Source organism: Bactrocera dorsalis, chromosome 2 (genome assembly GCF_023373825.1).
Source record: "Bactrocera dorsalis isolate Fly_Bdor chromosome 2, ASM2337382v1, whole genome shotgun sequence".
Classification (NCBI taxonomy): Eukaryota; Metazoa; Arthropoda; class Insecta; order Diptera; family Tephritidae; genus Bactrocera; species Bactrocera dorsalis.
Window position 1 is genome coordinate 59,253,417 of NC_064304.1, and position 12,151 is coordinate 59,265,567.

Consider the following 12,151-nt stretch of genomic DNA (forward strand, 5'->3'; position numbering starts at 1 on the left):
GTAAAATTTTGTCCGAATTTTTAAACATAAACATGTATGTATATGGCTTTTTATTCATATACAAAAGGAAGTAAAATGTACAAAGACCGTAAATTATATATTTATTGTAATAGACAAATACTTATATTTATGACAGATAACGCTTTTGGAAAAATAGTTCCTGTTCAAATATCATGGAACATGCTTACTTATCAGCAAAGACGAAGTTCTATTGAGAATAAATATCTACATATTTATATATTAATATATAATACATACAAACATACATACATACATACATATGTACATATGTACATAAACATACTCATGCATTTACATGCAACGCGCATCAAATAATAAAAATGCATGGGTACAGACAAGTCATAAAGTTACAGATCAGTAGTGCGTTTCTGTAAGGAATCGGCAATATACTCGATTATATTGACGTCATTTCGAAACAGTGAGAGAAATGGAACGCCAATCAACAAGAAATCTATCGAATCGGACTGACAACTTCATGAGAAACTATTGTTGAGAAAAGTAAGCATTATAGAAATATGTGCACAAATATTTAATTCTTATTAATAAATAAAAATTGATTGTGTTTCAGCTATGAGTTTATTGGTAATAACGCTCGCCATATGGCATGACAGAAGGAATATGTTGCGAATACAAAGGCGCACTTTAAGGGACTCGACAGATCCATTCAGCATTCCCGAGCCGCGTTTTCTTGAGTTATTCCGCTTCAGCAGAACTGCAGTACGGGCACTCCTTGTGGAAATCGAGCCTTTTATGGACACAACAGTAAGAAGTACATTTATTCAAAACTCCACTCGGTTGTGTGTAGCGCTGCATTACTATGCTACAGGATCATTTCTTAGGGACGTAGGTCAGGATTTTGTTTGCCCTATAAGTAAGACCATGGTAAGCCGCATAGTGCATCAAATTACAGAAATTTTGCAAAATCATATGGCGCAACGTTGCATCATTTTTCTAACTACCTTAGAACAGCAGAATATTGTGAAGCAACGGCAAGTGAAGTGTTATAATCTTGAAGATTAATGGTTATTTATAGCTGGCTTATATTTATGTTCACTTCCAGCTTCTTCACTGCTACTGGATTTCCTGGCATCTTAGGAGCGATTGACTGCACTCACGTCAAAATTAAGAAGCCACCACTTGCAGTAGAACACTGCTACATTAATCGAAAAGGATATTTTTCCAAAAATGTGCAATTAGTGTGCGACTTTGATTTAAATATCCTGGCGTGCTTTGCAAGATATGGGGGAAGTACGCACGACGCCTACATATGGGAAAGCAGTACACTAAAGTCCCATATGCTGAATGAGTACACTGCCAATGGGTCCACAGGATGGTTGCTTGGAGACTCTGGATATCCGTTGCAGCCATGGCTAATGACTCCATTCAGAAATGTAGAGAGTATTAGTCAGCAAAGCTACAACGATTCTCACGCACGAGCTCGAAATTGTGTGGAACGCCTTAATGGAGTTTTAAAAAAATTATTTGGGTGCCTTTCCCAAGACCATGGCCTAATGGTGAACCCCTCATTTGCAGGATCAATAATTAATGCATGCTGTACGCTACATAATATTCAAAAGACATAATATTCGAAAGAGATATAATTTTCCACTTCCTGAAGTTGATCCACTTGAAAATTCTCCGCATGGAGACAATGGTTCATTACTTAACATTTTAAATGAAGGAAGAGCTATACGAAATACTATTTTAAGAAACCACTTTTGTAGTTAATTCACATACAGTGGTGTTCAGAAAAATATGAGGAACACTCCAAATGATACCGTTTGCAAATTTTGTTTAACTCTTTATTTTTTATAATATATATTATGATAACAGTCGAATGTAGTGAACATTACTGTCCTTCCGGGAATAGATTTCAATGCAACAACAATTGGAGCGCGACTATGTAACCCCGTTTGAAGCAGCTACTGCTATTGGTGTACATACGCAAAGCCTTGGCCCCAACCAATGATATAATATTTAGAAAATATGAATATTTTGCTGTGCCTACTCCTTATGCAACAGTCGCTAGAAGAAAAGGAATATTTATGAGATTTAAAGAACGTACAAATTTTAACGCAAATTGTTACCTCCCGGCATGTTTTCCAGCAGAGCTCTCAGTGTATCGTGAATTCCATTTAAAACACCCATGTGCTCCTTGTGTTGTCTCTCCAAAATCTCTTTCAGCTGCGCATGGTGATTTTCAATGAGACTGCTCGCCTCTTCCACACAGCTTTGGTTTGTGCGCTGTTTGGGTTGCTGTTTGTTTGGCACAACCTCAAGCACCTGACCCATTGCAACCTCTTCAAGTGCCTCCACTTCGAAGATGTCCAAACTGTCCGCGTTTGCCTAGAATTCCGAAGGGATCACTAAATAGCTTAGTTTTTAGTTTTGTAATATGTTACTTGCGTCCCAACGTTACCCAATGTTGGCAGTAGCATCACCCTCATCCTCAATGGTAACATCGACCATTTCAGCAGTTGTCTGCAATATACAACAATTTTATTATCACATTTATAATCACAACTTTGAATTTTGACAGACGTTACTCACCGGCAAACCAATTTCGGGAGTGAGCCCATCACCGTCCACCATGTCGCTGGAAAAAAACTCCAGAATTTCCCGGTCCATGGCACCCAACGGTTTTGCACCGTCCTGCAACGGCAGGTTTCCAGTTCGTCTGGCGAACGCTCTGTGGGCATTGTGCAGCTTCTTGACTGCCGATTTCCAGTCTATCCAACACCAAAAAAACCAACACACATATCGTCACCTGAAATGCAAATTAACGTAACAACATTTTCAGAAATTTACAGTGGCATGAATGAAACACGGAATAAAATGGAACATGAGTGAAACAAAATATTAATATTGGTTAAAACTGGTTTATATATGACCGCAGAACCAGAAAATGTTGAACATATTTAATATTATGTATATAATTTGAAGTAGTGAAGCGTAATCAATAAGACACTCAATTTCGAATTTTTTGATGATACGTTATTTTGCATTTCAGGTGACGATATGTAAATTGTAATGCTATACACAAGAATATTTTAGTTTTACCTTTTTCCACTGATTAGGGGACTTGTGGGACCCTCCCAATGCATTTAATTCAGCAGAAATGGCAGCCCAAATCTCTTCGTGCTCCTTCCTCGCGTTTGGTTTCATAAATTGGCCCCTTCCAACGCTGCGGTGCTGCTGCATTAAGTGCAGTAACCGCCTTATTTGGCCATTCGTAACACGCCCCGACGTACTTCTCTGTAAAGAAAATGCATCAAATCTTTTTTAACTATTCATATATAATATATTTACAAAAATATACTTACATTTGCTTTAAATTCAACTAATTCCATTTTGAATATAACGAAAAATTTTTTTGTCATCACCTCAAACGGAAGTGAGAAAACCAATCGACAGTATTTCATTCAATTTGGTTACAGAAACACATTCAATCGAGCATTCCTACTGAAATGGAATGGAACATATCAGCTGACTATCGATTGAATCGAGTAATTATTTTACAGAAACACATTGAGTGAGAGTGACGTCAAATCGATAATTTGAGTCGAGAACATCGATCGAAATGGGTTACAGAAACGCACTACTGATCTCAAGCTTGCCAACAAAGTTACTGGTCTAATGGGACATAGTAGTTCAGATGCTGTGAAATATCTCATCTTAATCTCAATAATTGTGGACCCGCTAGACAGAAAAATTGTTTAAAAAACTTAAGAAGCTGGTGCTCGAAAGGGAAAATTTTTAAACATTCTAATTTTTTTTTTAATTGTATAAACCCACCACTCTTTTTGGCGAACGATGATAAAGAAGTGTCATGTCATTCCTCCTCCAGAATTACACCTATTATTAGGTGGTGTTAATATTTTATTCAAACATATTGTATGATGTTGGAAAACGAAAAGGTCAGTTTACAATGGGTCAAAAAATGCAATGTAGAACGTCAGTGTACATATGGATCTCCGACTTTTGCAGGTAATGCGCGTAAAACTTTGTTAAATAAGACAGACGTATTAGATGGTTTGAGTTGCGCAAAATATGTTGATATGTTTCGAGCATTGAAAAAATTTGTTGACGGATGCTATTCAATCGAACTAGATTTAAATTTTCAAAAGCATATCGACTCTTTTAAAAAGAGTTACGAATCCCTTGGAATTCCAGTTACACCAAAGATGCATGTAATATTTTACCATGTATCAGAATTTTGTACGAAAATCAATAAGGGATTAGGATACTTTAGCGAACAATCGTGTGAGTCTGTAAAGAGTCATCCCGAGTACTCCAAAAAATCTTATTACGCGCAGTTTGCGATTACAATAATTTTAACTTGTGATTAATATGTGAATACTTGTGAAAAATAATGTAACTTTGTTTGCATTTTTATCTTTTAATTTGCGTTACATTATATTTTATTATAAAAAGCACTTCAATAAAAAATATTGATAATTAAGAAATTTTGTTCATAATACAGATAGTTCATGTTTTCTAGAAAAAATTTAATATTTCTCTTGATAATTCATTTTCTTGATTAAGTTGGTCCTAAAAGTCGAAAAATGATAAAACTTTTGCAAATTTTACAATTTAAATACCAAATTTTCAGAAAAACATAATTTTAGTACCACAAACAAGCTCTTTTTGACAGCTGACATTTACTACTTGCAAAATATATTGGAAACTTTTGTTTGAAAATGCATTACTAGGGTGATACTATTATTTTTCAAAAGAAGCTATAGATCAAAGTTTGAAAATGCAGCAAAAAATCTTATTTTCGCTGCCAAAAAAAAGGCGCCAAGTGGATTTTTCCATTTTACGTTTATTTTCTTTCTAGCTCCGTCAGAATCGGGAAGGACATCTCCGAATCGTTCGATACCAAACGAGGTTTCAGACAAGGCGATTCCCCATCGTGCGACTTTTTCAACCTGCTTCTGGAGAAAATAGTTCGAGCTGCAGAACTTAATCGAGCAGATACAATCTTTTATAAGAGTGTACAACTGCTGGTGTATGCCGATGATATTGATATCATAGGCCTCAACACCCGCGCCGTTAGTTCTGCTTTCTCCAGACTGGACAAGGAAGCAAAACAAATGGGTCTGGCAGTGAACGAGGGCAAGACGAAATATCTCCTGTCATCAAACAAACAGTCGTCGCGCTGGCGACTTGGCTCTCACGTCACTGTTGACCATCATAACTTTGAAGTCGTAGATAATTTCGTCTATTTAGGAACCAGAATTAACACCACCAACAATGTCAGCCTGAAAATCCAACGCAGGATTACTCTTGCCAACAGGTGTTACTTCGGACTGAGTAGGCAATTGAAAAGTAAAGTCCTCTCTCGACGAACAAAAGCCAAGCTTTATAAGTCGCTCATAATTCCCGTCCTGCTATATGGCACAGAGGCCTGGACGATGTCAATAACGGATGAGTCGACGTTGCGAGTTTTCGAGAGAAAAGTTCTGTAAAAGATTTGTGGTCCATTGCGCATTGGCCACGGCGAATATCGCATTCAATGGAACGATGAGCTGTACGAGATATACGACGACACTGACATAGTTCAGCGAATTAAAAGACAGCGGCTAGGTCATGTTGTCCGGATGAACGAAAACACTCCAGCTCTGAAAGTATTCGACGCAGTACCCGCCGGGGGAAGCAGAGGAAGTTGGAGGGACCAAGTGCAGAAGGACCTGGCTTCGCTTGGAATATCCAATTGGCGCCACGTAGCGAAAAGAAGAAACGACTGGCGCGCGGTTGTTAACTCGGCTATAATCGCGTAAGCGGTGTCTACGCCAATTAAGAAGAAGAAGAATATCACCTAGAAACAGAATCGACTTGAAAATTTTATTTACCTAAAATATTTATTTAACTACGCTCCAGAGCATCGTGCTGCAGAAGCGACACGCTCGAAACAAGGTGCTATAAAGCAAAAAAGGGGGAAAGATATTTCTTACGCAAAATTCATTTCTGTGACATCTTAATAAGATACTGCACACGATTTTTATCTTCGCTGATTCAAGATAACTCTGAAACGGTGCTATAAATCAAAATACTGACAATTTTTGGACACGTCTCTAATCTGCATATGACGCAATTGTAGAAACTGACGACTGCCTTGACCCATATGAAGAGACAAAAGCCATTATCTCTGATCAATTAAAATTAACAAAGTCAAATGCACCTTCTCCACAATTGAGAGTAGAGCTGCCACAAACACAAGCCCAAGAGGCAAGTTCAGGCATTCACCTCAAAGTGCCAGCATGCGATACAGAAATATTTCATGGAGGTTATGAATAATGGCCGTCCTTCCTGGACATGTTACGGCCATATTCATAAACCATCCTAAATTATCACAAGCACAAAAATTGTATCACCTCCGATACAAAACAAAAGGTCAAGCAACCGTCATAGTAAAGCAGTTCGCTCTTAATGACAATAATTTCAATTTGGCTTAGGAAGCTTTAAAAGAACGGCAGGAGAATGAAAGAATATTGGTCGACAAACAAATGACCATGTTAATGAATTTAGAAAGAAGCCAGAAAGAAACAAGTGAAGAATTCATAAAACTTCAATCCGAGTTTCAAATTGTTTGTCGGTTCTATCGACACTGAATATTCCCACAGTTAATTGCGACCCTATAGTGGTAAATATATGCACAGCTGCATTACCAGAAAAATCATTGCTTTTGTGGGAGCAATAGCTCTCATTAAGAAGAAAGTGTCCAACGTGGCGACAAATGAAAGATTTCTTAACTACCCAATATGAAATTGCGGAAAGAGTAGATAAAAAAATTATCAGAACTAAAATCGCTCAACATGACATCATCAACTTAAATCCTAGTTTTTCAAAACGCAATCGTTCACATCCGAACAAAACAAACATACGTCATGCGAACTATGTACAGAAGAGCATAAAATCAAATCTTGCGATAAGTTCAAAAAATTTAATATTAATGAAAGGAACAACTTTGTCAGATCAAAAAGACTCTGTATAAACTGCTTGTCCCGTGCACCCAATCTAAATAATAGTCAAAGCAAATTCAATTGCGTATATTGCCGCAAAAGGCATCATTCAATGTTGCACTTCAATAACTTTCCCAACACACTCCAAAGTAGCGCTTTCTCAATAAGAGGCAGGGGTTTAGTTGCAACTGCAACTCCTGAAACACAAAATCTCGAAATTTTCCAAGAGACACCATGCTGCTCAAAGGCATTAAAAACTCAAACGCGGCAAATCGAGATTCAAAGTAGGGTACACACAGCAGTCGTCTCCATAGAACATCGTGAAGAACTGTTTAAGCTCAGGGTCCTAATAGACCAAGGATCACAACGATCTTTCCTAGCATCTAAGGCACAAAATAGGCTAAAACTGCCAACAAAACTTCAAACATCCTTCTTGTTTAGAATACTATATTCGGTTGGATCTTAAGTGAACTAGTTGAGGAACCTCTACGCCAGTAAAGAAGTTGAGAAACCAGTTACCACAATGATAACTCAAGTTGAAGAAATATCCAATGAATACCTTAATTCACAATTAAGGAAAATTTTAGAGTTAGAAAGAACTCCCAATCATTTCAATTACAACGCCAGAAGATCAGTATTATGAAGACTTTTACAAAACCCCATCTTCTTGATCTGGAAATGGTCAGTATGTCGTACGTCTCCCTCTTAAACAACAATTCTCTACCAGACTCGCTTTAGGTCACTCCCGCACCTCTGCAGTACAGCTCCTGATGCTCCTCACATTAAATTGACGTATATACAAATACGTTTTCAATGGGGATTTCGAAAAAATGTATTGAAAAAAGTCGTACATAATGATGACCAAGATTTTCAGCGAATTATTTTCCGAAAGTCTCTCACTAGTCCACTACGCGACTTTAAATTAAAACCAATTACCTCTGTTGTAAATTATGCCCCATACGTAGCAATTCCTACACTCCACGAACTGGCAGGGGACACAAAGTCAGAATTTCGACTGGCAACACAAGTGTTAAAAACGCAAACGTATGTAGGCGATATCCTGTCTGGAAGTCACAGTCTTCTACAAGCATACGAGTCCTTATCACAAGTGATAAATGCCCTCAACACCGCAGGGCTTCCATTAAAAATATCACACTTAATCAGCCAAATATCCTAAAATATATACCAAAAGAAAATTTTTTGGACACTAATATCCTTATGTTTGAACAGGAAAGTACAACAAAAACACTAGGCATCCAGTGGAATGCGATATCGGACCAGTTTTCAGTCGCTACTGAGTCCATATCCGCACTATCCGCCATAACAAAGAGACAGATTTTATTCTCAATGGCAAAACTTTTCGACCCCGCAGGTTGGCTTTCGCCAATTATGATACAAGAATTATGGGTAGACGGAGCCGACTAGGACTAACAAGTGCAACATCTTCGCTTAGAAAAATAGTCCCAGTTGGCTAATAATCTGACCGACATTTCGCAGATACAAATTCCACGGTGGGTAAACTATTCCCCCGAATAAAAAGTGGAACTACATGGCTTCTGTGACGCCTCTGAAAAGGCACATTGTGCCACTATCTATGTGGACAAACAAAGCGATACCGCAATCACAAGCCACCTACTAGTGGTAAAAACAAAAGTTGCGCCTCTAAAAACGATAAGTCTACCAAGACTTGGCGTCTGTAGCGCTCTACTACTCGCAAAACTAGTTTCCATGGTGCAGACTCACTTAAACATGGCAAAATGCAAATTATATCTATGGTCCGGTTAGAAAAGCCGCCACGCGCGTGGAAAACATATATTTCTAATCGAACGTTGCAAATACTTGACGTAGTGAAATCAGCCACATAGCGACATGTAGACAGTTCTGACAATTCTGCCAATCTAGATACAAGAGGGTGCAAACCCCTGCATCTTGCCACTACCACACTTCGGTGGAATGGCCCCCGATGGTTAACAGAATCTACCGATTCTTGGCCACAATCGCAAATGCGCAACATTATTGTCCCAGAAAGTCGAAAAGTCGACACCTATCACACAATATTGGATGATAATGAATCCTTGCACGATTTTCATCGTTCCCCCCAGCCCTATATGCTCAAATTCTTAGAGCGCCTTAAACTTAAAGTTAAAGGAGCAACTTCCACCCAATGGGATACATTGACGCATCAAGACGTACAAAAAGCAAACGTCGCTCTTATCCCATCAACTCAAACGCGCTACTTCAGCCACGACATATCTTTATTAAGAGAATCGAAGCCGATTGACAAAAAGAGCTCACTCTTAGTTCTAACCCCAATTTGTAGACACGGAAGGTCTGATTCGTGCCAATGGTTGGCTTGTTAACTCAAACCTAACATACAACGAACGCCACCCCATCATAATACCTGAGAAGTCTACATTTGCCACATTATTCCTCCACATATTAATGTTACACGCCGAACAACGCCTCATGCAAGATATGGTACGCCAAGAGTATTACATCCCTCGTCTGAAGCCCCAAATCAAGAAATGTATTTTCATGTGCAAGATCTGCATTATGTATTAGCAAAAAATGCTAACGCAGATTATGGCAGCACTTCCACCTGAACGCTGCAATTTCGCTCTGCCTTTCACTATCACAGGTGTCGATTTTGCTGGGCCTTTTCAAATAAAGGCGTCCATTCTAAGGTCTCCCACTCTCATGAAAAGCTATGTGGCTGTCTTTGTATGTTTCACGACAAAGGCAGTACACCTTGAGCTATGCACTTATCTGACGACAGAGGCTTTTCTCGCAGCATCTGCTCGCTTCGTCGCGCGCCGTGGTTTCCCATCAAAAATCATGAGCGATAATGGCAAAACATTCATTGGAGCTCAACGAGCCACAGAAAAACAGTTTGTGGATTTCTTTAAAAAAGTATGTATCACCTGACATCGTACAAAAGTACGCTCCCCAAGGTATCAATTGGCAATTTATACCCCCAAGCGCTCCTCATATGGGTGGTTTATGGGAATCAGTTGTAAAGAGCTTCAAATCTCATTTCAAGAAGCTAGGTGGCAGCTACAAATTTAATTATGAAGAATTCACGACATTATTAGTTAAAGTCGAAGCCGTTCTCAACTCACTGCCATTCACGGCAATCTCGCAAGATCCCTCCGATTTCACAGTCCTAATTCCAGGGCATTTTCTAAAATGAGCACCCATTCTGGCCACATTTGAGCCAGGCGTGGAGTCGCTATCCTTACTAAATAGATGGAAAAGAATTAAAATTCTCTATCATAATTTCAGTCGCCGATGGAAAGAAGACTATATCAAAGAATGGAGATTGTGTCCTGATTCCTGACGAATGTCTCCCCCTTACCGAATGGCGGCTTGACAGCATAGAGAAGCTTTACCAAGGCACCGACGGTCATATTCGCGTAGCCGATTTCCGTACGCAATAGGGATAGTAAATTCGATTCCGATTCTACTCGAGAATCGAGTTTTCTCGTAAAATAATCGATTTTTCGTAATCGACTTTCAGTAGTCGAAGTACATTATGAATCGATTCTAGACATTCGATTTACTATTAATTAAGTGACTAGTTTCAAGTTATACTTACTACATAACGGGTGATTTTTTTGAGGTTAGGATTTTCATGCATTAGTATTTGACAGATCACGTGGGATTTCAGACATGGTGTCAAAGAGAAAGATGCTCAGTATGCTTTGACATTTCATCATGAATAGACTTACTAACGAGCAACGCTTGCAAATCATTGAATTTTATTACCAAAATCAGTGTTCGGTTCGAAATGTGTTTTATCGACAAATTTTGTTCAGCGATGTGGCTCATTTCTGGTTGAATGGCTACGTAAATAAGCAAAATTGCCGCATTTGGGGTGAAGAGCAACCAGAAGCCGTTCAAGAACTGCCCATGCATCCCGAAAAATGCACTGTTTGGTGTGGTTTGTACGCTGGTGGAATCATTGGACCGTATTTTTTCAAAGATGCTGTTGGACGCAACGTTACGGTGAATGGCGATCGCTATCGTTCGATGCTAACAAACTTTTTGTTGCCAAAAATGGAAGAACTGAACTTGGTTGACATGTGGTTTCAACAAGATGGCGCTACATGCCACACAGCTCGCGATTCTATGGCCATTTTGAGGGAAAACTTCGGACAACAATTCATCTCAAGAAATGGACCCGTAAGTTGGCCACCAAGATCATGCGATTTAACGCCTTTAGACTATTTTTTGTGGGGCTACGTCAAGTCTAAAGTCTACAGAAATAAGCCAGCAACTATTCCAGCTTTGGAAGACAACATTTCCGAAGAAATTCGGGCTATTCCGGCCGAAATGCTCGAAAAAGTTGCTCAAAATTGGACTTTCCGAATGGACCACCTAAGACGCAGCCGAGGTCAACATTTAAATGAAATTATCTTCAAAAAGTAAATGTCATGAACCAATCTAACGTTTCAAATAAAGAACCGATGAGATTTTGCAAATTTTATGCGTTTTTTTTTTAAAAAAAGTTATCAAGCTCTTAAAAAATCACCCTTTACATATGAGCACAAGAAAACTCGCGATAAAAAGTCATATAAAATCATTAATTTATTCATTGTTTTATATTTATTAGCACATATTAATTCTTGAGGGTAAATTTATTAAAATGGCGCCTAGCGCTGTATGGGTTTACTTTAAAAAAATAAGCAATGGGTCGAATGTCCAGTGTCACCAATTTGGAAAGCAATTAAAATATAATAATAGTACGTCTAGCTTAATTGAACATCTCGAAAAATCACATAAAATTTCCCTAAGTGCTTCTAATCCTGATCAAAATCGCTGTAGAACATTGAGTGAAAAAGAGAGTGACGATGAAATAATAAGTGTCGCACATTCTAAAAAGGTAAATATATAGGTATATATTTATAACCTTCAAATTTATACTGTTTTTCTTGTATTTTTCTTTATATATATTTAAATGCCTGTTATTGTATTATATCATTTAATGCTTAATTTCTAACAAGTTATTTTTTCTACTATCATTTATTTACAGTCTCGTCTATCAGAAGCTTCTACTGAACTAGTTCCACTCAGTAGTACATCAAATTTAAAGTTATGAAATGTAATGTTCTTGGTACATTATTTATAGAGAAAAAATATAATTGTTTTTAACTATTTTTGTGTTT

At 38.1% G+C, this 12,151-nt stretch overlaps 1 protein-coding gene across 4 annotated transcripts; it reads right to left on the bottom strand.

The window, feature by feature from the left end:
• Nucleotides 1–1,604: 1,604 nt before the first annotated feature.
• On the bottom strand, nucleotides 1,605–11,346 carry LOC125776308 (uncharacterized). 4 transcript variants are annotated; one of them, XM_049447908.1, is made up of 6 exons: nucleotides 3,345–11,346; nucleotides 3,082–3,276; nucleotides 2,572–2,750; nucleotides 2,424–2,502; nucleotides 2,109–2,367; nucleotides 1,605–2,046 (listed from the first exon to the last, which is right to left on the bottom strand). In XM_049447908.1, exons 1-6 carry the CDS (start codon nucleotides 3,441–3,443, stop codon nucleotides 2,033–2,035), a joined length of 825 nt encoding a protein of 274 aa, XP_049303865.1. In that variant the 5' UTR covers nucleotides 3,444–11,346; the 3' UTR covers nucleotides 1,605–2,032. The 4 variants fall into 4 exon arrangements, 2 of the variants coding, with proteins under 2 accessions (XP_049303865.1, XP_049303866.1); XR_007421624.1 differs by having other exon boundaries at nucleotides 2,441–2,502; nucleotides 2,572–2,788; nucleotides 3,082–11,346; XR_007421623.1 differs by having other exon boundaries at nucleotides 2,572–2,788; nucleotides 3,082–11,346.
• Nucleotides 11,347–12,151: the final 805 nt, after the last annotated feature.